Below are 26,989 nucleotides of genomic sequence, written 5' to 3' on the forward strand. Positions count from 1 at the left end.
AATAAATAAATAAATAAATGATGAGCACAATTTAAAAAAAAAAGAGTGACACTATGGACCCAAATATGAACGAGTGCATCCCAGAACCTGAGATTTTGCCTATGCCAAATCCCATGTTCCTGTGTTATATCAGTTTCCTGCAGTGTTATACTCACAAAAAGTTTATTAATCGTGACATTTTACATCAGATAGGGGGGTCACAGAAAAATGAAAATCTCATCTATGGATCTCAGATCCTTTAGATGGCAGCATCAGATTTGTCAGAAAATGGGGATTTTTGTACAGTCCAAAGACTATACTTAATGCTCACAAAGTCATTTCTCACAAATAGTAAGGACAGTAAACAGTTATTAGAAGGATGAGCAAAGGTCCTGAGTAATTTGACTCGGAACCTGCAACATTTTTTTTGCTCCACATGACTGAAGTTCTATTCATTTGATTAACCTTTGTAGTAACAGCCCCTGTCCAACAAACTTCATTCACATGTGTAAATATGTATGTATGTAGGTAGATAGTTTTATATGTTCTACACATGGAGATGAATTTAAAATAGCATAGTGTAACTCCTTGTGTGCCTCTCTGTCACTCACTGAACTGTGAGATCTCTGGCACTTACCTTTCACTTATTGTTCTTCTGATGTTAGAACAAAAGTTATTCTCACATTTACTACTTGAATAATCAAACTTTTTTATTAAGAAAATTTTAATACAATCTTTTCTCCTTTTACATAACTATCCCTATTCCCACTCCTTCTCCTCTGTGATGTTGGCACCAGTGAACTTTAAGATTCTGTCTTTGTCAAGTCTGCCACAACATTGAGTAATATTTTTACAGAGGGAATGAATTGCTCAAAATCAGGTCATATAATAAGGGTGGAGAATTGCACTGTAATTCCTTTGCATTAGCTTCCATATTCTTTTCATTAACTCTATTAAACAAATTGGAGATGAAGAAAATTACTCCCAAGGAAGAGAAAATGGAAAACACTTCACTATAGTTCCTAAAAATTGTACATCTGACCAATGGCCACATGCAATGGAAATGATTAACTCTGCTTTATTTTCCAGGAGTTGCAGCTCATTTTCCAGTGATAACCATGGCAGGTGGTAAATAGAATCTCTCAGAAAATAAATGTTTAACAGACTGAGTAACAGAAAAAGTATTGACAGGTTTTTTTTTGGTTAGTTTTTTAGGAAACAGTTCTCTCCCTAATACCAACAATACATCACAGTTCTATGACACTAATGTTATATGAAGACAGTCATATTAAGAAGAGGTCAAGATCAGCAATATTTAGTGTATTTCTGTCAAACAGAAATTTAATTTATTTAAAGGTTTATACTCCCATAGCTATAAGCATTTCTATTTCTCATTGGAGACAGTCATTCCGCCTCAATGGCTTTTCAGGATCTTTTGAATCGAGTTGGAAACATGGGGAGATTCCAGATCCTTCAGATAGCTTTCCTTCTGATCTGCAATGTCATTTTGGCTCCTCAGATTGTTTTGGAGAACTTCACGGCAGCCGTCCCTGGTCATCGCTGCTGGGTCCACATCCTTGATAATGATACTGCCTCTGACATGGACAGTGGGATCCTAAGCCAAGATGACCTCCTGAGGATCTCCATCCCACTGGACTCTAACTCCAGGCCAGACAAGTGTCATCGCTTTGTTCAACCACAGTGGCATTTCCTTTATTTAAATGGCACGTTCTCCAATGTAACAGAACCAGACACAGAGCCCTGTGAGGATGGTTGGGTGTATGAAAGAAGTACCTTCCTCTCCACCACTGTCACTGAGGTAAGTGACTTCAATAAAAACAAATCCTCAGCTCATTAATTATAACAGGACATCAATAGCACAAATAGTGTATATTCTTTGAGCTTAGTTATTACCTAATAAAACGTAAGAATCATATTCAATATCTAAAGAATCTGACATAAAGGTGTATGTTTTTGATCCTTTCATTCAAGGAATGACCTCAGATTAAGAAGTTATACTTAGAAGGAAATTTGACAAGGACCATTTACCAAAATAATAGCTGCTGCTGCTGCTGCTGCTTCTTCTTCTTCTTCTTCTTCTTCTTCTTCTTCTTCTTTTTCTTTTTCTTCTTCTTCTTCTTCTTCTTCTTCTTCTTCTTTTCCTTCTTCTTCTTCTTTTCTTTTTCTTCTTCTTCTTCTGTGCCTATTTCATTCCAAGCCATAGAATTCTAAGTTGATTTACAATATCAGATATGACTTTCTGCCTCTGTATGAAACTTTAAATCCAATCAGAAATGATTATTTTCCTAGTGCAACAATGACCATATTGTCCTGTAGGTTGGTTTTGTCATATGTAGGATAAAGTGCTAGGTAAGGCCATTGATATCTTTTCTCTACCTGCAGTCTACACCACAACATCTGGAACTATGAAATGCAGCCAACAAGTAGAAAGTTTCCATTTTGGTTTTACAGTGTTCTCTATGACATGCAAAAATTTTGTGTTATGTCTTCAGAAATAGGGCCTTAACATTTAGTTACAGTAGGTAACCATGTGCAATAATAACACCTTGTATTGTTTTGTATACCTATGAACCTTTCCTGACCAGTAACACATATACTATTATTACATATGCCTGGTACAGAGATTACTCCTTACCATCCCAGGTCTTTGGCAAGAATCATTGGCCACCCAAATATTCTACCCTCTTTCAAGTTCCTTCTTTTAAATTATATTTTAACATTAGCTTACTCAAGAGTAAATTTCCATAAGACTTTATGGCTATGCTTCAGGGAGGTTCTGGAGGTGGGGATTGGAGGGAGGAAAGAGAAGGATGGAAGTGATGTGAATGTATTTTCATTTAAATTTTTAAGAGTAATGAAAAGAATTTGAAAGAGAAAGCATCCTTATACGTGAAATCACAGAAACAGTGATTGCTTACACAAGACCTGCACAATATCAAGCAATCAAAATTCCAGCATTGATGGGAGCAAAGCTCAGGACTCCCCATGCTTCATTGAAGATCTGTTAGTATTTGTTGGTTCCTGGGGGCAGGGACTAGTATCTTACTTTAGGGGTAGGCCAGTACAAGGTTACCTATGCTCCAGAGCACGTATAGGAAATATTATCCAAGCAACAGAAATGCAAAAAAAAAAAAAAAGAAAAAGAAAAGAAAAGAAATTAGAAAGGACATGAAGTTTGGAGAGGGATGTGTTCAGGCATCTTGGAGTTTTAGGGAATATAAATGTTTGAAATTTTCATACTGCTTTCTATACACATTTGAAATTCTAAGAATGAATGAAATAATAGTAAGGAAATGTATGTAAAAGATGTAATTATTGTGGGTCTAATTAGTTAAATTGCCCATGTGTTGTGCCAAGTCACCATTATTCAGCTTTGACTTCAAGTTTAAAATATCTAGAGGGTTGTAGAAAGCTACAGTGATGGCTAAATACGCAGTTTATGACAGAATGCATCTAGAGCAGTAAATACTCAAGTGTTCAAGATTTAGCAATGAGCACTGAAAAAAAAATTCCCCTGAAAGTGGGTAGTTTGTAGTTCATTGCACCCATGCATGAGCCCTTAGTTCCATTCTCTATATTGACATAACTATACAAGTAAATAAGTAAGATAGTGAACAGGTGCTATCTGTGCTCTCCTCTAAGAGGAGTCATGGAAGAGTTTATGCCCTGATACGTAGGATCCCGTAAAAAATAATTAAGGATCATGAAGTATTGTATTCTAGGACCTCATTTGACAATTTCTGAACATAGGTAACAACTCACTACTACAACCTACTTGGATACAGGAACCTCCCTAAGAAAATAGAATTATTAAAGCTGAGACTGGATGGTAGAAGTCAGGTGATAATGAAATTGGAAGCTGGAGAGTAAGGATTTGGAAGTTCACATTGAAAAATTTTGAACCATTTACAGGACAGTCTGTCATGCTGATTTCTTTCTCTTCCAGTGGGATCTGGTGTGTGGATCTCAGGTACTGGGTTCAGTATCTAAATTTATATTCATGATTGGAAATTTGATAGGACCTTTCCTAGGTGGACACTTATCAGACAGGTGAGGGTCTGTGCTTTGCAGCTCTCTCTGCATGTGAGTATTTTCATGTGAGTATTTTCATCAGCTACAACTCACTCACTCTTTAAAAAAACAGTCCTTGCTGATTTGTTCCTTTATCTGTACCTTTGACCCTGGAGATCACTAAACACAAACAAATATTTCTGTTAGTGTTTAAAAGTCTATGTGTTGTGTTGACACAGAATTAATTCTTATTAGACATGGAAGAAGTTCAAGAAACTTTAAGACAATATGATAGAGATGATTTAGAAAATGAGAAAAGTTAATCACGGGGATTACACAAAATGTTTTTGGTCTGTTATTTTTAACAACAACTGTTTGTTTTCCTGATGGAATCTTTGTCTTTTCCTCAGGTTTGGGAGGAGGTTAATCTTCATATGTGCTTTACTGCTGATGGCCATCAGTGGGACCTGTACAGCTGTGGCTCCCACCTTCCTCATCTACTGCTCGCTTCGCTTCCTAACAGGGCTTTGTTTCTTACCCATATACACAAATAGTGTTTTGCTCAGTAAGTCAGAGTTTTTGATGGACATTGTTCAACCTTTTCTTTGATGTGGATATCCTTCCCACCCATGGTAGAAATCAAGGTTCATTTTTCTTTCCTTTCAGTGATAGAATGGACAAGCCATAAATTCAAAGCCTTGGTCACAACACTGTTAACGTGTGCTCAATGTTTTGGACTCATACTAATGTCAGGCCTGGCATTTGTATTTCGAAACTGGCGCCACCTCCAGCTGGTAGTGTCTGTGCCGATATTTTTCCTCCTTATACCCACAAGGTATGAGTGTTCTTTCCTCCTCTGTTTTGAAATCCTGAGATGACCATATCTGTTAAATCAGTATATAAGAAATGCATTTGTCACCATCTCTGTGAGCTCATATGTGTGTCAGTCTTATTGTGTCCCAAAGACAAAATTTAGTTGCTCATGTGGGTGATATAATTAAGGAAAATGTATTCAGGGGTTCTTAATTTAAGACACAGACATAAGATAAATAAGAATTCCCTACAACTGAACAAGAAATATGGAAATTATCTGATGAAATGCCCCTCACATTCAGTTGTATGACTTTCAGTAAAATCTGTATCCATGTGAGGGGACAGACCAGTGTGGCTCCAGGTCTACATTCTAGGAATACAGGTGCACTGAATGGCTGATCATTTCCTGTTTTCCTAGGTAATGTACCTCATGATATAAGATTATACATCTTGTTATAATTGAATGACTGACAAATATTAAAATTTTAATAAAACTGCTCAAGAATAAATTTAGTATATAGTAATATGACTCCTTGAGAAATATGAACAATATCTTTTTGAGTAGGTGGTTGTCTGAGTCAGCTAGGTGGCTGATTGTGACCAACAAACCCCAGAAGGGCTTACAGGAACTTAGAAAAGCTGCATGTATGAACGGAATGAAGAATTCTGGAGACACCTTAACCATGGAGGTGAGCATAATGCAAGCTCATTATGATATATAGGAAGCACAAGGTTCACAAGTGTATGGGTTACTGCCCAAGAGACAATTTCCTATTATTAAATCATTAAATGCAGTTTTTTCATTCAAAGATGACTTTGTAAGAAAAAACCTTCATTAATATTTCTTTCAGTTTAAAACTTTTTATTGGAACATATAAGTTATACATAATTAATTCATTAAGTCTGAAATTCTATACATACATATATTGCCTTGATTCACCCCCTCAATATTACCATACCTGATGATTCTCATATACTTCCTAACAAATCCTATTTCTACCTTCTATTACCCTAGTCTTTTGATATTTTTTTTCCTTTTTGTGATCTAATTTGTTTAATTAAGGTCATTTACTGAAACATGTTGAGGATTTAACTGCAGAAACATGGGCAACTTACCTGTGGGTCCACTACTGAAGAAATGTCCATCTGTCCCTCAACAACCATTAGCTGCCCATGTTTCCTCAGGAGGGAGTATGGCTTTGTGAGGCCCTATGAATTAACAATGACTAACTACACCCAGATTGTGAAACAGAGATAGGGCTTATGAGTTCTTCTGTCAAAATTCCATCTACTCTCAAAAACGGTGTTTTGACTGTCATACCCTTAGCAGGTCTTGAGCAGGTAAACACAGGTGATAAAAGCTCAGAGTTCCAATGTCCAATGCATGTCTGTAAAACGGAATCACACAGTTTCCACCACTTCTCAAGAACCTTACCTTCACCCGTTCCATGGTGTTTCTATAGCCTAGAAAGGAGTGAAAAAGACATTTCTCTTAGAGGTGATACTGAATAGTCACCTACTCCTATTACTTTGACAGTTGCGAGTCTTCAAAGACTGCTACTCAATAAATGCAAAATCTTTTTTATTAAAGCTTACAGGAGTATTAACATATGGCTATGAACAAAGACATTTAAAGACTACTTAAATTTCTTTAGTGATCAGAAGATTCTATTATGAGCACTAGATGCTGGATATGGACCTGCAGAATTAAATGTTTTCCCTTCTGAGTTTCAGCCTTGCATTAGTTTGTCGTTATATACCTACTCTTCTCTTTTGAAATGGGAATGTTTGTTCTGTTCCCTTGACTAGAAGGAAATCATGTATTTTTATATAAAATTTTGAGTTATGAAGGTAAAAGCATTGGTAATATGATTTCCAAAATAAAGAAGCATTTGACAGGCTCTCAGAAAAAAAGAGACCCAATTGAGTCGCAGATGAGCCTTGTATTTATATTTACCTATAGAGTCATTGCCTATCAAAATATAGAAATAAGATGTGGCAAGTTATGGCTCAAAGATGATGCGTTCTGATGTCAAGTTGACAAAAAGTAGAGCCATGATGGTTAACTTTGATTGCACTTCAACAAGATCACCTAGGAGAAAACTTCCAGACACATCTGTGGGGATGACTTAGTTTAATTCACCCTCTCATCATTCCTCTGTGGGATTATCTTGATGACATTAACTGAAGATGTAAAATCTACACTAAAGGACAAAGAACCAGACTTGAGGTTGGGTCTTAGAGTATATAAAATGGAACCTGGCTCAAAATAGGCACTCATTACCTTCTGCTCTTCAGCATGTCACAGCCTAAATGCTGTGCAGTCTCAAAATTTTAATTTGTCAACAAATTAGTACACAGCTTTGACATCAGTCTCTATCAAATTTTCAGAACATAGCAAGAATACTGCCAGAATTTGTTGTTGTTTCTATTGTTGTTTCTGTTGTTCCTCAAAATGGGAAGATAAATTTCCTCCTCCCAAATTCTCAGTGAAATGCCCTTTCCCATCTGAAGTCTCATGGAGAATGTCTTCACTGTTCAGATTTGTATCAGCATTTCAGCATACAGAACTTCCACAAGAAACATCTTCTCTACTTAGCCTCTGAAACCTTTCCCAAAATCCATCACCAAACCACAGGCATGGTCAGATTTTTCAAAATAACAACTTCATATATGGTACCAATTTATTTTGTTGTCTACTTTTGCTTTGCTGTAACCAAGATCTCCATGAGCAATATTCATGTCAGAAACAACAAAATGGAGTAAAAAGGATTTGTGCTCACAGATTGACAACAATCAGTTAACCATAGTGAACAGGCATGGCAATACTTGAGACAGGAGTTTGTGGTAAAGGCTTGTTACATCATGGTAGACCAAGAAGCCATAACTAAAGGCCAGCTACCCTATTTAAAGGACCACCCCCATGAGGTGATCTTTACTTCTTTTTTTTTTTTTTTTGGTTTTTTCGAGACAGGGTTTCTCTGCAGCTTTAGAGCCTGTCCTGGAACTAGCTCTTGTAGACCAGGCTGGTCTCGAACTCACAGAGATCCGCCTGCCTCTGCCTCCCGAGTGCTGGGATTAAAGGCGTGCGCCACCACCGCCCGGCTTAATCTTTACTTCTTAAGAGTTCCTCAGGCTCTGAAACATACAACCAGCCAGAGAACCAACATCTCAGTATCACACTATGTATTCTTTCAAATATCAGGACTCTAAAATGGAAACAAAGACATTGAAAGGAATTCATTTTTCTGAGTCTGTTTTCCAACCAAGAAAGGTAATGACTAGACATGGGACACTCGTTGAAGAAGAATGAGATACACAGAAATAAAGCAAAAAAACCCAGGCAGACATGTGCACACACATGAATGCACATATGAGAGAACTATAATAATTTGCTATGCCATTCAAATTCATTCTGGTATGACTGGAGTTTTTGACAAGATTCTTAATAACTCTTCACTTAGTGTCAACATTCTGTAGCCACATACTGTTTCGAGGATCCTCTCTAGAAAAGGCATGAGTTTCCTTTATCTACTTGGCTCTCACTTCTTCTTCCTTTGATCATGCTTTCCTTAGGTCCCCTGATGTTTGTGTTTTCCACTAGACAGAACTAGTAGATACTACTCTGGTATTCTGTGAGTGCTCATCATTTTGTGAGAACTAAACTGTTCTTGATGCTGTTGCTGAAGGTTGTGAGAACCACCATGAGGGAAGAGCTGGAGGCAGCACAAATAAAACCTGCTCTGTGTGACTTATTCCGTACCCCCAATTTGCGAAAGCGTATATTTCTCCTGTGCCTTTTGAGGTAGGCTTCACATGGTGACTCTTAAAACAGTATAAAAATGAATTTTCCCAACAACCAAGTTGAAGATAAAAATATGGGATTTCTATGTCTTCTGCCATTCAAGGGGTTTTGAATATAGAAATACAGAACTAATTATACAGTAAGGGGTATGTCTACAGCACCCTGACATATTTATCAACACAGACTCATGATGAATCTTCAATCATATTCCAGACTTCTCTGTGCTCACCATTTTCCATTTTAAAGGAGACAAAATTTCAAATGTAAATTATACAAGTATATACATTTCACTTAATACAAACAAACGCAAAGTTATAATATCCTCACTTGAAGAAAGCCCAGTTAGGGCCACGGGAGGGTCCAGTTTACTTGCAAATAAAAAATGAGTTTCCTCCAAGGGTATTTCAACAGAGAAAAGAACCAATCTTAAGGGCAAGTACCATTCCCAACAGTATGTGACCAACACAAATCTGGCTCAATGGTATGTTTGGAGGGATTTTTTTCTGTCTCATAATGTTGTGTCAGGGCATTTTGTTTTTATCTTACAAGTCATTTATGTATACATTATGGAGTCCTGTATTTTGTTTTTATGGGATAACCTGTGTGTGTGAACATGTAACTCTGCATCTATATGTGTTTCTTTTGCTTTCCTCTTTTGTTCTTTTCCTTTTCTTTGTTTATCTTGTCCTAATCTGAATTATTTATGCTTTATCTTACCATAGTATATTGTGATTCATTAGATACCTGTGTATTTTCTAATGAGAAACAGTAAGAGTGAAGTCCCACATGTAAGGGAAAGTGAAGAAGAACTGGGAGGAGTTGGGGGAGGGAGAGCTTATTCAGAATATATCGTATAAAAAAATCTATTTTTAATGAAAAACAAAAAGACCATGAATCTTGGAGTGGTAAGAATGTGCTTGTGGACCTGGGAGAAGTTATGAGAAAGAATTGAGGAAGAATGTCATCAAAAAGCACTGTATATGATTCTCTTGTATAAACAAAATATTTTTAAAATTGAAAAGTTATAATCATTACTAAGTTCAAGTTATAGGGGAAAAAATCTTTAAAAACCTAACTGAATCTATTGTGCCTCCCACAAAGTCTCTACCTCTCCTTAAAATCCAACAGTAATGATACCACATGTCTACATATGATGATTTCATAATCATTATTAAATTATCAGTCAAGTAAATATTCCAAAATACAGATAGGTTATTATACTTTATCAATAAAACAAACTTCTGGGGATAATCATATTCTTGCTTTTGGACATGAATCCTAAGTAGTATATGTGACTTTCCTCTTTGTTTCTTACAGATTTACAGCAGCGATACCTGTATTTGGATTTACCATCCATCTTCAGCACCTGAAAAGTAATGTCTTCCTAATGCAGTGTCTCACTGCTGCATCATCCATCCCAGCCTCTTTTGCTGCAATGTTTTTGCTGAATCACATTGGCCGTAGAATAAGCCAATTTTTTTTCTCTTTCCTGTTGGGAATCTCCATGCTGGCCACAGTGTCTGCTCCTGAAGGTAAATAGAGAGTTTATGGTGAAAGGGGGAAAAAATATCCAGTCCCCTTTCCTCAGTGGTTTGCAGGTCATTACTATTTATGAGAAAAAAACACATCCAGAGAATTTTCTGTAACCAGACATTGAGGAATATTCTTCCACTCACATACTGAGAGAAGAGACAAAAATCAATAAGTTTGGTTTAAATATGTGAAAGTATCTGGAACATGAAGCCATTTATACCAAAGTATCTGCAGGTCAGTAATGGATCATTTGCTCACTGTTTAGTTACATTTTAAATTAAAATGTAATTACATCATTTTCTGCTTCATTGTCCTCTCTGCAATCACTCTGGAGTATCTGCCCCTACCTCATTCAAGCTCAATAATATTTTCATAGCAGTAATGACACTTGGTCTGTCCCACTGAGTCTCATCGCTTCAACTTCAGTGACAAGATGTTTTGCAAGCTGTATGAATGCAGTTATGACTCTTGGGTCACTACAAGTACAACCTAGTTATGAAAGTTGTATCAAGATACTAAATATTGCTTGTACTGAAGTGCAAACCAAGTGCAAGACAGTAGGAGTGGGAAAGGCAGCAGGACTGCCAGACTTCAATTGTGGAGATAAGTGGATGCATGCAATGAGTACCCAGGCAGTCTTTAAGTTTTGCTGAAACTCAGGATATGTTTTAAATCTCCATGACTCTTGAGTATCAGCAGCAACTCCTGTCTCTTGCCTTTTCTCAAAACACCTTCCAATGTTCAAGTTTTTGAGACTTTTCTTAGTTAATAGAAAATGGCTCTATAAAAACGCTGATGATTGTCCTAGAAGTCCTTATTCTTGAATCTTGAAACACTCTTTAAAACAGAGTTGATCCCCAGCTTGTCTACATCTGTCTTATTGAGCATTGAAAAATGAATGAACATCTTGTGTGAATATTTGGAGTCTCTCAAAATGCAAGTGCCATGAGAAATACAACTTCTATTCTTCTAATGTTTATTCTGTTTTCAGAACATTTACTTTTGCTTTTGACATTCACGCAGGTGTATATAAAATGTACTCTGGTCGTGTTCACCCTCCAATCATTCTTATCCATGTCATATTCTGGCTGAGTGTTTGAATGTGTACACAGGCCGCATTAATTTTCCCATGAAAGCCATTCATTATGTTGGAAGGGCAGTGAGGTAGTGGGTAGAAAAGATGAAAGTTGATTAGTATCTCCTTAGTTTCATTAAGCTCTCTGCTCCTGAAGTTTGCCACAAGTATGGATTCTCCATAAACCAGTACACGGAGATAGATCACCTCTCTTAAATTAATCGTAACTGTGGACGTTTACCTCTGTGTATTTTTTCCACTTTATATTCCACCCTTAGGGGGTGGAAAGCAATTTCCTTCATCTGACAATGACCACTGTTCCTGATTTTCCTCTTCACAGAAATGCAGATACTGCGTGGAGTTTTGATAACACTGACCGGAGCAAATATGTATGCGGCTGTTAGTGGTAATAATCTACACATAAATGAGCTAATCCCCACTGTGATCAGGTACATGACTTGGTGTAAACACCTGGGTAGCTATCAGCAGTGATCAACTGTAGTGATTACAACTGGACCTTGGGAGCTCAGTCCGTTGCTCTGATGAGGGTCTCTGTCTTTATCTCCATCCAGCCGGACTAAGATTCTATGGTGATATTCGAGATAATCATCAGTGCGATAGTGGGGCAAGGACAGTTCAGGCACCCTCTCCTCTGCTGTTCAAGGACCTAGCTGGGGACATCCCCATGAACAGCTGGGATCCCCTCTAGAGCCAAGTCTCTTGCCAATCCTAAAATGGATCCCTTAATATAGGTATCTTCTTCCCTGCTCCTATATCCGCCCTTCCTTCAACTCCACCCTCCCACTCCCCCAAGTTCTTGCCAATCCTTCCCTTCTCCCTTCCCTCTCCCCCTCTCTCCTTCCAACAACCTCACTCCCACCCTTATGCTCACAACTTTTGGCCGGCAATCTAGTTTGCTTCCAATTTCCAGGAGGATCTATATATGTTTTTCTTTGGGTTCACCTTGTTATTTCGCTTCTCTAGGCTTGTGAACTATAGGCTTAATGTCCTTGGTTTATGGCTAGAGTTCACAAATGAGTGAGTACATACCATATTCATCTTTTTGGGTCTGGGTTATCTCACCTAGGATAGTGTTTTCTATTTCCATCCATTTGCATGCAAAATTCAGCATGTCATTGTTTTCTTTACCTCTGAGTAGTACTCTAATGCATATATATTCACACTTTCTTTATCCATTCTTCCATTGAGAGGCACCTAGGTTGTTTCCAGGTTCTGGCTATTACAAATAATGCTGCTATGAATATAGTTGAACAGATGCTTTTGTAGTATGATTGGGCATCTCTTGGGTATATTCCCAAGAGTGGTATTGCTGGATCCTGAGGTAGATTGATTTCCAATTTCCTGAGAAACCACCACACTGATTTCCAAGTGATTGCACAAGGTTGCATTCCAACCAACAATTGATGACTGTTCCCCTTACTCTACATTATCTAGCAAAGGCTATCATTGGTGTTTTCGATTTTAGCCATTCTGACAGGTATAACATGGTATCTCAAAGTTGTTTTGATTTGCATTTCCTTGATTGCTAAGGAGGTTGAACATGACCTTAAGTGTCTCTTGGCCATTTAACTTCTCCTGTTGAGAATTCTCTGTTCGGTTCAGTACCCCATTTTTAAATTGGGTTAATTAGAGTTTCTTGAGTTCTTTATATATTTTGGAGATCAGACCTTTGTCTGATTCAGGGTTGGTGAAGATCTTCTCCCATTCAGTAGGTTGTCTTTTTGTCTTAATGACAGTGTCCTTTGCATTACAGAAGCTTCTCAGTTTCAGGAGGTCCCAGTTATTCAATGTTGCCCTTATTGTCTGTGCTGCTAGGGTTATACATAGAAAGTGGTCTCCTGTGCCCATGTGTTGCAGACTGCTTCCCACTTTCTCTTCTATCAGGTTCACTGTGGTCAGATTTATATTGAGGTCTTTAAACCATTTGGACTTGAGTTTTGTGCATGGTGATAGATATGAATCTATTTTCATTCTTCTACAGGTTGACATCCAGTTATGCCAGCACCATTTGTTAAAGATGCTTTCTTTCTTCCATTGTATAATTTTAGCTCCTTTGTCGAAAATCAGGTGTTCATAGGTTTGTGGATTAATATCCAGATCTTTGATTTGATTCCATTGGTCAACACCTCTGTTTTTATGCCAATACCAAGCTGTTTTCATTACTGTAGCTCTGTAATAGAGTTTGAGGTCAGAGATGGTAATGCCTCCAGAAGTTCCTTTATTGTATAGGATTGTTTTGGCTATCCTGGGTTTTTGTTTTTCCATATAAAGTTGATTATTGTTCTCTCAAGGTCTGTGAAGAATTTTGTTGGGATTTTGATGGGGATTGCAGTGAGTCTATAGATTGCCTTTGGTAAAACTACCATTTTTACTATGTTGATCCTACCAATCCAAGAGCATGGGAGATCCTTCCATTTTCTGGTGTCCTCTTCAAAGGATTTCTTTCTTCAAAGCCTTAAAGTTCTTGTCAAATAGATCTTTCACTTCATTGGTTAGAGTTACCCCAAAATACTTTATGTTATTTATGGCTATCGTAAAAGGTGAAGTTTCTCTGATTTTCCTCTCTACTTCTCTGTTCTTTGTGTATAGGAGGGCCACTGATTTTTTTTGAGTTGATCTTGTAACCTGCCACATCACTGAAGGTATTTATCAGCTGTAGGAGTTCTTTGGTAGAGTTTTGGGGTCACTAATGTACACTATCATATTATCTGCAAATAACAAAAGTTTGACTTTTTCTTGTTTTTCCATATAAAGTTGATTATTGTTCTCTCAAGGACTGTGAAGAATTTTGTTAGGATATTGATGGGGATTGCAATGAATCTGTAGATTGCCTTTGGTAAAACTGCCATTTTTACTATGTTGATCCTACCAATCCAAGAGCATGGGAGATCCTTCCACTTTCTGGTATACTCTTCAATTTCTTTCTTCAAAGCCTTAAAGTTCTTGTCAAATAGATCTTTCACTTCCTTGGTTAGTGTTACCCCAAGATACTTTATGCTATTTGTGGCTATTATGAAAGGTGATGCTTCTCTGATTTCCTTCTCCATTTCTTTATCCTTTGTGTAAAGGAGGACTACTGATTTTTTGGGGGTTGATCTTGTATTGTGCCACATCACTGAAGGTATTTATCAGTTGTAGAAGATCTCTGGGAAAGTTTTTGGGGTCACTTATGTACACTATCATATCATCTGCAAATAACAAAAGTTTGACTTCTTTCTTTCCAATTTGAATCCTCTTGATCTCCTTATGTTTTCTTATTCCTATTGCTAGAACTTCAAGCACTATATTGAAGAGATATGGAGAGAGTGGACAGACTTGTCTTGTTCCTGATTTTAGTGGAATGTTCTTGAGTTTCTCTCCATTTAATCATTAATTTAATGTTAGCTGTCGGCTTGCTGTATATTGCTTTTATTATATTTAGATATGATCCTTGTATCTCTAATCTCTCTAAGACCTTTATCATAAAGGGGTGTTGAATTTTGTCAATGCTTTTTCAGCATCTAATGAAATGAACATATGGTTTTTTTCTTTCAGTTTATTTATATGATGTATTACATTGGTAGATTTTTGTATGTTGAACCAGCCCTGCATCTCTGGGATGAAGACTTCTTGATCATAATGGATGATTTTTTTGATGTGTTCTTGGAATCGGTTTGCCAGTATTTATTGAGAATTTTTACAGCGATGTTCATGAGTGAGATTGGTCTGTAATTCTCTTTCTTGGTTGAGTCTTTGTGTGGTTTTTGTATCAGGGTAACTGTAGCTTCATAAAAAGAGTTGGCAATGACTCTTCTGTTTCTATTACGTGAAACCCATTAAGGAGTATAAGTATTAGCTCTTCTTTGAAGTTCTGGTAGAATTCTGCATTAAAACCATCTGGTCTGGGTTTTTTTTTATTGGGAGGTTTTTGATGACAGCTTCTATACTGTTTTATGAGTCTATTTAAATCGTTCACTTGGTCTTGATTTAATTTTGGTATATGGTACTTATGTTTAAAAATGTCCATTTCTCTACACTATGTTGAGTCCAGGGTCCTCCCAACTCCCCCCAGGTCCAGGAAGGTGGGAGTGGGGGTGTGGGTGGAGGGGAGGGGAGGGAAGGGGGAGGAGGAGGGGAGGAGATGGCAATTTTTAATAAAAAATAAATAAACTGGAAAAAAAAGAAAAAAAAGTCCATTTCTTTTACATTTTCCAATTTTGTGGCATACAGGCTTTTGTAGTAAGACCTAATAATTCTCTGAATATCCTCAGTGTCTGTTGTTATGTCCCCCTTTTCTTTTCTGATCTTGTTAATTTGAGTGTTCTCTCCCTGACTTTTGATTAGTTTGGATAGGGGTTTGTCAATCTTGTTAATTTTCTCAAAGAACCAGCTCTTTGTTTCATTGATTCTTTGGATTGTTTTCTGTGTTTCTATTTTGTTGATGTGCCTTACCCTCTCTGAGGATTGGATGGAGGTTGGGTGGAAGGTATGTGGAGGAAATGGGGGGAAGGAAGGGAGTGACAACTTGGATTGTTATGCATAATGAAAAAAGAGCTAAAATTTCCAAAGCAAAGTAATTACCAGCAACCTTAATTTCTAATAAACTACACATTGATTCTCATAACAATGCAGGATGCTAAGTCCCAATACAGTAAATTCAATTTTGCTAATTTTTTTAAAAATTCTGTTTTATGTTTCAAGGGCAAGAGCATTAGGAGTCATTGGAATTGCTACTAATGTGGGGGCAGCCCTTACTCCCCTCTTTATGATCCTCACGATGTACTCTGCCTCCATACCCTGGATCATCTATGGAGTTTTCTCCTTCATTAGTTGCTTTATCCCTCTTCTCCTTCCTGAGACCAAGAATCAGCCTCTGCCTGACTCCATCCAAGATGTGGAAAATGAGTGAGTAACACCTCTAGCTCCCATTTAGGGGGATTTGTGTGCCAATGGTCTGTGACATGAAAAGTGAAATAGCATTCAGCCCATCTGTCTCCCAAGCAGTCAGACATCTAGACTTTTCCCCATTTGGTCAGTTTCTCACAGGAGTCTTCCCTGTATCCATTCAAAATGTAGATACAAATCTGCTTGGATTTCTTTAGAACAAAGACCAGCTCTACTAGGATTCACCCAGAGATTTCTTGATAAAAGTTTAAAAAATTGGTCTTCTTCCCACTCTGCCTTCACATAAAACACATGAAGTATATGTGTTAATGTGTAACATATATATGTATGGAGAGGCCAGCAAAGGGCCGTAGGTATTCAGTTCTGAGGAGTCTATCAATGAACCCGGAGATGGGATGGAATCTAAAGAGAACCAGTGATAATTCTGTCTCTTCTTCCCACAATACTGCAATTAGAAGCATTTGTGCCCATGCCCAGTTTTTCACACTATTACCTATTATTTGAACCCAGGGCCTTCTTCTTCTGCAGGAAACAATACATTGAGCCTAACCATTTACCCACGAAACAGCTATTTTTGCCTATATTTCACAAGTATGCAAAAATACAAATGGCATTTCATCCTTCAGAATCAGAATAATCTATCAGATCAATGAGTGCTAGTAAGCTGTCTGAAACTGGTAGTTTCTGGAGGTTTGGGGGTCCACCATGATCAATGAATAACGTAGAAGAGATAGAACTGGACACAGGTCACAGTGCATCTGAGGGAAGGACTATTTTCTTTGCTGTGAATGTCACACCATCTTGGTTTCATTAAGTATGAAATGTTCACAACAGAAAGAATAACAAGGTCAATAACAAGATTAAACATAAAAGGATAGGCAGGATTTTAAAATTTTTATGTGTTTCCTGTGCTTTTTTCCTTTAAACCTCCTTGGAGAATATTATGACCACCAAGGTAGTAAGTAACAAAGCTAACTCATAGAACTTACTAGGAAATAATTGTTTTTTATTTCCCAGATTTACTCAAGTCCTTTATAGGAATCTTAGATTTTTACAAAAGCTAAAGGGTAAAGGATAAGATTTCTCTTATGAATTCAGGAGATGCCCTTTATTCTCTGTCATTTCAGGTCCATCTACATTTTGATGGTATTTGTTGTGTGTGTGTGTGTTCTAGGTGGAAAGGTTCAAGACAAGCAAGGGAGGAAGGTGCCATCATCAAAGTGACATCATTTTAAGGAACTGTGGGAATTGGCCTCTGCTCAAAGAACAGGATAAAGAAAAAATGTCACTCAGAATGCAGTGTACTAGTATCATTCCTAGATATTAGCAAGCTTTTCATTAAACACTGATACAAATATGGATTGTATTTTATACTGTTTTATTAAATTATCATTTTTAAAACACCTATTATTATTCAAAATAAGCAATGTGAAGATGCCACACAAGTGCCCGTCCTGGCTCCATGTGTTGGGGCAGTAGTTGCCACTACAATAAACAAACATATAATGGAAACATGGGAAAGATAGAGTACTTGGTACAAAGATGGGAGAGAAAGAGAAGTGCAGCAGTTCACGTGCTGTGGATGGAAGTGGAACTGGTGATTTAATGGCTGTGAAGAAGAGGCAGGTATGCAGAGCCTTTTGCTGCTACCTGAAGCCAAGTTAAGCTTTGGTGCCTTGCTGTCACTGTGGTCATACGAATTTAAATAGCCTGCGATTCCATCTCAGACCACGGGGATGTCTAGGTCCTCACTGCCACCAAAGATCATGTCCTGGTCCATGGCCCTGTCAGAGCTGAGATCTGAATTGATGTTCATGGCCCATGTGCCCACCAAGGGCCACTCAGATTATCTATGGTCTGTGCTATTGTTTGAGGCAGTTCAGTTTTCTGGGAGCCATGATACCACTGAGAACCAAATTGACCTGAGTATCCTGTACTGCCACCTGTGATCATGGTGATGTTCTGATCCAGGTTGATGCTGAAGGCTATATCTGGGTCCATGGACCTATTGTAGCCATGGTCTCTGTTAATGTACACGGTCTGAGGTACCACCAAAGGCCTTACAGTTGTCCATTGTCTGTCCTATCACCTAAAACCACGGTTACATCCAGGTCCGTGTTGTTACTCAGGTCCATATTTGGATCTGTGGTCCTCCTGTTTCTGGTGTCTATATTGATTACTGAGTCCTGGGTTGCACTGAGGGCCACTCATATGTCTATGGTCTAGGCTGTCTTGAGGATGTCTAGGCCTAAGGTACCCACCAAGGGTCATGGGTTCATAGTCTTACTTCAGCTGGAGTCTGTGTTTATGTCCATGGTCTGTGTTACACCAAAGTTTACACCTCATGGAACAGTCTCAAAAACTGACCACGTACTGGGTAAAAAAAAAAAAAAAGCAAACCTCCACAGATACAAAAAAAAAAAAACTGGATTAACCCCATGTATCTTATCGGATCACCATGTCTTAAATTAGAATTCAACAGCAACACTAATTCCAGAAAGCCCACAAACACATGGAAATTAAACAATCCTCACCTGAATCATCAATGAGTCAAGGAAGAAACAAAGGAAGAAATTAGACTTCCTAAAATTCAATGAAAATGATCACACAACATACCCAAATTTATGGGAAACAATTAAAGCAGTGTTAAGAGAAAAGTTCATAAGCATTAAATACCTACATAAAGAAGCTGAAAAATCCCACACCAGTGAGTTAACAGATCATTTGAAAACTAGAACAAAAAGAAACAAACTCACCCAGGAGAAATAGATGGCAGGAAATAATCAAATTGAGAGCTGAAATCAACAAAATAGAAACAAAGAAAACAATATAAAGAATCAATGAGACAAAAGAGTTGGTTCTTTGAGAAAATCAACAAAATAGACAAACCTCTATATAAACTATTCAAAAGGCAGGGAGAGAATATTCAAATTCACAAAATCAGGAGACATAACAGACACAGAGGAAATCCAGAGAATCATTAAGTCATATTTTGAAAACCTGTACTCCACAAAATTGGAAAACTCAAAGGAAATGAACAACTTTCTGGATAAATATCACTTACCAAAATTAAATCAAGACCTGTGAGATATTCTATTTTCTTTGGTTTTGTTGATGTTGCCTACTTCCTTGGGTTGGAGTTTTCTTTCTAGTATTTTGTGTAGGGACAGGTTTATGGCTAGTTATTGGTCTTGACTTACCAAATTAAATAGACCTATAACTGCTAAAGAAATAGAAACAGTTGTCAAAAGTCTCCCAACAAAAAAAGCCCAGGAGCAGATGGCTTTAAATCAGAATTTTATAAGATTTTCAGAGAAGAACTAATACCAATACTCCTCAAATTGTTCCACACAATGGAAACAGAAGGAACATTGCCCAACTCTTTTTATGAGGCTACAATTACCCTGACACCCAAACTACATAAAGACATTACTAAGAAACAGAATTACAGACCAATCTCACTTATGAACACTGATGCAAAAAACATTCAGTAAAATATCAGCAAATCAAATCCAGGAAAACATCAGAAAAATCATCCACCATGATCAAGTCGTCTTCATCCCAGAGATGTGAGATTATTCAGTATACAAAAATCTGCCAATGTAATCCACCATATAAACAAACTGAAAAATAACCACATGATCATCTCATTAGATTTTGGAAAAGCCTTTGACAAAATACAACATCTCTTCATGATAAAGGTCTTGGAGAGAGCAGGGATAGAAGGAACATACCTAAACATAATAAAGGCAATACACAAGCCAACAGCTAACATCAAACTAAATGGAGAGAAACGCCCAGCAATTCCACTGAAATCAGGAACAAGACAAGGTTGTTCACTATCTCCATATCTATGCAATATAGTTCTTGAGGTCCTAGCTAGAGCAGTAAGAAAACAAAAAGGAGATCAAGGGGATATAAATCAGAAAAGAAGTCAAACTCTCACTATTTACTGATGATATGATAATTTATATAAGCAACCTATAAATTCTACTGAGGATCTTTGAGGATCTTCTACAACTCATAAATACTTCTGGTAATGTAGAAGGATACAAGATTAACTCAAAAAAATCAGTAGCCCTCCATTACACAAATGATAAATGGGCTGAGAATGAAATCAGAGAAACATCACCCTTCATAATAGCTACAAATAGTATAAAATATCTTGAAGTAACTCTAACCAAACAAGTGGAAGACCTGCATGACAAGCAACTTGAGAAGAAAATTTTTTATTTCCCTCTTATTTCCATGTAACAGTTCATCCTCAAAAACAGTGAGAGCAAGAATTCAAGCATTGCCAGAGTCTGCAGTTATGAGCTGATGCAGAGGCCATATAGAACTGCTTACTGGCTTGCTCACCCATGGCTTGTCAAGCTTGCTTTCTTATAGAACCCAGGAGTACCAACCCAGGGGAGGTGGCACCCACTGTGGAATGGGCCCTCTCATATCAATCACTAATTAAGAAAATGCTTATAGGCTTGCTTACAGCCTTTTATGAAGGCATTTTCTCAATTGAGGCTCCATATTCCCTGCCGAACCTTGTTTGGGTCAAGCTAACATAAAATTAGCCACCACAGTTATGCTCTATCTCCCTCAAAGACAGCCTATACTGACCAATAATGGCATATTAGCATCAAATTTTAAATTTCATTCCTGTTTGAGTCTTTCAGGGAAGTTGTACCTCCAAAGAGTTAAAATTTTAAGTAGATTTGAAATGTACTAAAATAAGTAATTCTTTTTAAAAAAGCATATACTTCATCTTCTACTTTAATCTATTTTTTAAAAATTTAGTAATAAATTTCATTCTTTGACATAATCTATTCTAGCTATTCTACTTGTGTCACCTCCTATTTCTCTACCACTCCTGTGAGCTTTTCTTATTTCTTACAAATCTTCTTCCAATAATCACTATATTTTTCTTTTGCTTTATATATCACAAAGTGTAGGCAGTGCCTTCTCTGTGTTCCAGGCTGTTAGACTACTTTTGTTGTAGAGTTCAAGAAATTACTGGAAATCTCCTTTCTTTTTCCCCTAATTTAGTGACCATTGAGAGATTAGCAATTTAGCTATGACACAGCATGTTCACCATGATGCTCTACTTCACCAACAGGATAATGCAATGCACTTGTCTGGACTGAATCTTTAAAAACGGTAAATATATATTGAATTATATATTAAACATTTTATATATAGTGTTTCATTTGGATAAGACACGCATGTGAGCACACACACACACACACACACACACACACACACACACACACACAGTGGCTTGAATGTAAATGGCCCCTGGAGCGGTAAGCATTTTGGTGACGCTCTTCCTCAGTTCTTCCTTATAACTTCTCCCAGCCCTATCTGCACATCCATACCACTCCAAGATTCATTGCTTCTTTGTTTTTCATTAAAAATAGTAGGCTTCATCCCAGAGATGCAGGGCTGATTCAACATACAAAAATCTATCAATGTAATCCATAATATAAATAAACTGAAGAATAAAAACCATATGATCATTTCATTAGATGCTGAAAAGCATTGGACAAAATTCAACACCCCTTTATGATAAAGGTCTTGGAGAGATTAGGGATACAAGGTTCATTCCTAAATATAATAAAAGCAATATACAGCAAGCCGACAGCTAACATCAAATTAAATGGGGAGAAACTTAAAGCCATTCCACCAAAATTAGGAACAAGACAAGGCTGCCCACTCTCTCCATACCTCTTTAATATAGTGCTTGAAGTTCTAGCAATAGGAATAAGACAACATAAGGAGATCAAGGGGATTCGAATTGGAAAGAAAGAAGTCAAACTTTTGTTATTTGCAAATGATATGATAGTGTACATAAGCGACCACAAAAACTCTATCAAAGAACTCCTACAGCCGATAAACACCTTTGGTAATGTGGCAGGATACAAGATCAACCCCCAAAAAATCAGTAGCCCTCCTATACACAAAGAACAGAGAAGCAGAGAGGGAAATCAGAGAAGCATCACCTTTCACGATAGCTACAAATAGCATAAAGTATCTTGGGGTAACTCTAACAAAGGAAGTAAAGAACTTTAAGTCTTTGAAGAAAGAAACTGAAGAGGATACCAGAAAATAGAAGGATCTCCCATGCTCTTAGATTGGTAGGATTAACATAGTAAAAATTGCAATTCTACCAAAAGCAATCTATAGATTCACTGCAATCCCCATCAAAATCCCAACAAAATTCTTCACAGACTTTGAGAGAACAATAATCAACTTTATATGGAAAAACAAAAACCCAGGATAGCCAAAACAATCCTATACAATAAAGTACTTTGGAGGCATTACCATCCCTGACCTCAAACTCTATTGCAGAGCTACAGTAATGAAAACAGCTTGGTATTGGCATAAAAACAGAGACGTCGACCAATGGAATCGAATAGAAGACCCGGATCTTCACCCACAAACCTATGAACACCTGATTTTCGACAAAGGAGCTAAAATTATACAATGGAAGAAAGAAAGCATCTTTAACAAATGGTGCTGGCATAACTGGATGTCAACCTGTAGAAGAATGAAAATAGATCTATATCTATCACCATACACAAAACTCAAGTCCAAATGGTTTAAAGACCTCAATATAAATCTGACCACAGTGAACCTGATAGAAGAGAAAGTGGGAAGCAGTCTGCAACACATGGGCACAGGAGACCACTTTCTATGTATAACCCCAGCAGCACAGACAATAAGGGCAACATTGAATAACTGGGACCTCCTGAAACTGAGAAACTTCTGTAATGCAAAGGACACTGTCATTAAGACAAAAAGACAACCTACTGAATGGGAGAAGATCTTCACCAACCCTGAATCAGACAAAGGTCTGATCTCCAAAATATATAAAAGAACTCAAGAAACTCTAATTAACCCAATTTAAAAATGGGGTACTGAACTGAACAGAGAATTCTCAACAGAAGAATTTCAAATGGCCAAAAGACACTTAAGGTCATGTTCAACCTCCTTAGCAATCAGGGAAATGCAAATCAAAACTTTGAGATACCATCTTACACCTGTCAGAATGGCTAAAATCAAAAACACCAATGATAGCCTATGCTGGAGAAGATGTGGAGTAAGGGGAACAGTCATCGATTGTTGGTTGGAATGCAACCTTGTGCAACTACTTTGGAAATCAGTGTGGCGGTTTCTCAGGAAACTGGGAGTCAACCTACCTCAGGATTCAGCAATACCACTCTTGGGAATATACCCAAGAGATGCCCTATCATACTACAAAAGCATTTGTTCAACTATATTCATAGCAGCATTATTTGTAATAGCCAGAATGTGGAAACAACCTAGGTGCCCCTCAATAGAAGAATGGATAAAGAAAGTGTGGAATATATACACATTAGAGTTCTACTCAGCAGTAAAAAACAATGACATCTTGAACTTTGCATGCAAATGGATGGAAATAGAAAACACTTTACTGAGTGAGATAATCCAGACCCAAAAAGAGGAATATGGTATGTACTCACTCATTAGTGGATTCTAGCCATAAACAAAGGACATTGAGCCTATAATTCGTGATCCTAGAAAAGCTAAATAAGAAGGTGAACCCAAAGAAAAACATATATTTATCCTCCTGGATATTGGAAGTAGAAAAGATCGCAGGGCAAAAGTTGGGAGCACGGGGGTGGGGTGGAGTTGGGGGAAGGGGAGATGGGGAGAGAGAAGGGAGAAGGAGAGGATTGGGGAGAGCTTGGGGGAATGGGATAATTGAGATGGAGGAAGGGTGGATATGGGAGCAGGGAAGAAGATATCTTAATTAAGAGAGCCATTTTAGAGTTGGCTAGAGACTTGGCTCTAGAGGGTTTCCCAGGTGTCCATGGAGAGGTCCCCAGCTAGGTCCTTGGGCAGCTGAGGAGAGGGAGCCTGAACTGGCCTTATCCCATAGCCACACTGATGAATATCTTGCATATCACCATAAAACCTTCATCTGGCGATAGATGGAGATAGAGACAGAGACCCACATTGGAGCACTGGACTGAGCTCCTAAGGTCCAGATGAAGAGCAGAAAAAGGGAGATCATGAGCTAGGATGTCAGGACCGCGAGGGCTTGGTTCACCCACTGAGACAGTGTGACTGATCTAATGGGAGCTCACCAAAGCCAGGTAGACTGCGACTGAACGAGCATGTGATCAAACCGGACTCTTTGAACGTGTCTGACAATGAGGGCTGACTGAGAAGCCAATGATAATGGCACTGCGATTTGTCTCTGCTACATGTACTGGCTTTTTGGGAGCCTAGTCTGTTTGGATGCACACCTTCCTAGACCTGGATAGAGCGGGGAGGACCTTGGACTTCCCATAGGGCAGGCCACCCTGACTTCTCTTAGGACTGAAGAGGGAGAGAGAGGGGGAATGGGGTAGTGAGAGGGATATAAGAGGAGGGGAGGAGGTGGAAATTTTTAATAAATAAATAAATTTAAAAAATAGTATTTTCATGCAATATATTCTGATTAACACTTTCCTTCCTCCAACTCCTTCCAGTTCTTCCTCATTTACCCCTCAATGTGGGTCCATACCCTTTCTGTGTCTCTTGAGAAATCACACAGGCATTTAAAGAATTATATAAACTGATGTAAGATAAAACAGAAACAAGTCAGAATAGGACAAAATAAACAAACAGAAGACAAAAAGCAAAAGAGGAAAGCACAAGAAACACATTTAGATATAGAGACACACATGATCACACACACACACACACAGGAATTCCATAAAAACACAACTCCTGAAGCTATGATGTGTACACAAATGAACTGTAATATAAAACACAAAATGCCACAACACATTATAGGACATAAAAAACCCTGTAAACATACTATTGAGCTAGTTTTGTGTTGACCATGTACTGCTGGGAATGGGTCCTATTCTTAACAGTGGTTTGTTTTCATAGTGAGACCCCCCTTAGAGAAAACGAACTTTTCATTTGCCAGTGCACTGCGTTTTCCCATGGCCCTAACTGAGTTTTCACAAACGAGAACATTGTAATTTTGTATTTGTATGTATTAATTCAACTGTGTAAATTACTTGTGTAATTTACATTTGAAATTTTATCTCCTTTGAAATGGAAAATGACAAGTGGTGAACATAGAGAAGTCTGGAATGTGATTGAAGATTTATCATGAGTTTGTGTTGGTGAGCCTGCCAGGGTGCTATAAAAACCATGCCCCTCACTGTATAATTAGTTCTGTGTTTCTATATTCAAAACCCCTTGAATAACAACAGATACAGAAATCTCTCATTTTTTATCTTGAATTCTGCTGTTGGAAAAATGCATCTCTATTCTGTTTTAATAGACACCAAGTGAAGCCTACCTCAAAAGAGATAGGAGAATTTTGCAAGTTAGGAGTGCAGAATAAGTAACATAAAGAAGGTTTTGCCTGTGCTGCCTCCAGCTCTTCCCTCATGGTGGTTTTCACAACCTTTAGAAATAACATCAAGGGTCAGCGAGCCGCTGGGCCAGCAAGGAGACCTGACTGTCTTCCAGAAGATCCATCATTCATTGGGGTGAGTGAATTGAATTCATTGGGGTGAATTGAGCTTCTAAAAGAAGACCCATAGGGGATTGTTCAGAGGAAGAAATGGGCAGGTGCCAATGCAAGAATTCCTCCAACAATTTGAAAAACAACATGGAAGCACCAGAACCCAGCAAACTTACAACAGCAGGACTTGAACACACTAATCAAGAAGAAGTAGAAAAATTTGACTTTATGAAAGTAATAGAGTCCCTTAAACAGTAGGTGAAAAACTCCTTTAAAGAAATGGATGAGAAGAATAACAAAAAGTTTGAAGAATTGAGTAAATCCATAAACAATATCCTAGGAAACCAAGAAAAAAATCAAACAGATAATGGAAACAGTGCAAGACTTGAAAACTGAAATGGAGGCAAGGAAGAAAACACAAACCGAGGGCCAGCTGGATATGGAAAATCTATGTAAATGAACAGAGACTACAGAAACAAGCATAACCAACAGAATACAAGAGCTAGAAGAAAGAATCTCAGATTCTGAAGATACCATAGAGAAAATAAACACACTGATCAAAGAAAACAGCAAATCCAACAAATTTTCATCACAAAACATTCAGGAAATCTGGAACACATAAAAAGACCAAACCTAAGAATAATAGGCATGGAAGAAGGCGAAGAATTACAGCTCAATGGTCCAGAAAATATATTTAATAAAATTATAGAAGAAAACTTCCCAAACCTAAAGAAAGATATTCCTATTAAGGTTCAAGAAGCTTACAGAACACCAAATAGAATGGATCAAAAAAAAAATCCTCTCGCCATATTATAATCAAAACACAAAACATACAGAATAAAGAAAGAATATTAAGAGCTACAAAGGAAAAAGGTAAAGTAACTTATAAAGGTAAACCTGTCAGACTTACACCTGACTTCTCTATGGAAACTATGAAAGCCAGAAGGTCCTGGATAGATGTACTGCAGAAACTAAGAGACCATGGATGCAAGCCCAGATTACTATACCCAGCCAAGCTTTCATTCAATATAAATGGAGAAAACAAAATTTTCCAGGATAAAAACAAATTTAAACGATATATAGCCACAAATCCAGCCTTACAGAAAGTAATAGAAGGGAAATCACAAACCAAGGAGTCCAGCATTGCCCAAAATAACTCAGACATCTAGCGACCCTTCACCAGCACATCTCAAAGAAAGGAAACACACAATCTCTGCTACCAAATAAAAAATGACAACTGGAGTTAACAACCACTGGTCATTAATATCACTTAATATCAACAGACTCAATTCACCTATAAAAAGGCACAGGCTAAGAGATTGGATACGAAAACAGGATCCAA

The 26,989-nt window shown here is 37.7% G+C and overlaps 1 protein-coding gene across 3 annotated transcripts; it reads left to right on the top strand.

The window, feature by feature from the left end:
• Positions 1-1,174: 1,174 nt before the first annotated feature.
• On the top strand, positions 1,175-17,501 carry LOC119805547 (solute carrier family 22 member 19-like). Of its 3 annotated transcripts, none has more exons than XM_038317506.2 (10): positions 1,176-1,798; positions 3,947-4,050; positions 4,422-4,576; positions 4,678-4,846; positions 5,390-5,513; positions 8,514-8,629; positions 9,947-10,161; positions 11,578-11,686; positions 15,939-16,142; positions 17,270-17,501. In XM_038317506.2, exons 1-10 carry the CDS (start codon positions 1,397-1,399, stop codon positions 17,364-17,366), a joined length of 1,695 nt encoding a protein of 564 aa, XP_038173434.1. In that variant the 5' UTR covers positions 1,176-1,396; the 3' UTR covers positions 17,367-17,501. The 3 variants fall into 3 exon arrangements, with proteins under 3 accessions (XP_038173448.1, XP_038173434.1, XP_038173442.1); XM_038317514.2 differs by having other exon boundaries at positions 1,177-1,798; positions 17,317-17,501; XM_038317520.2 differs by lacking the exons at positions 5,390-5,513; positions 8,514-8,629 and having other exon boundaries at positions 1,175-1,798.
• The last annotated feature ends 9,488 nt before the right edge of the window (positions 17,502-26,989 follow it).

Source organism: Arvicola amphibius, chromosome 1, assembly GCF_903992535.2.
Source record: "Arvicola amphibius chromosome 1, mArvAmp1.2, whole genome shotgun sequence".
Lineage (NCBI taxonomy): Eukaryota > Metazoa > Chordata > Mammalia > Rodentia > Cricetidae > Arvicola > Arvicola amphibius.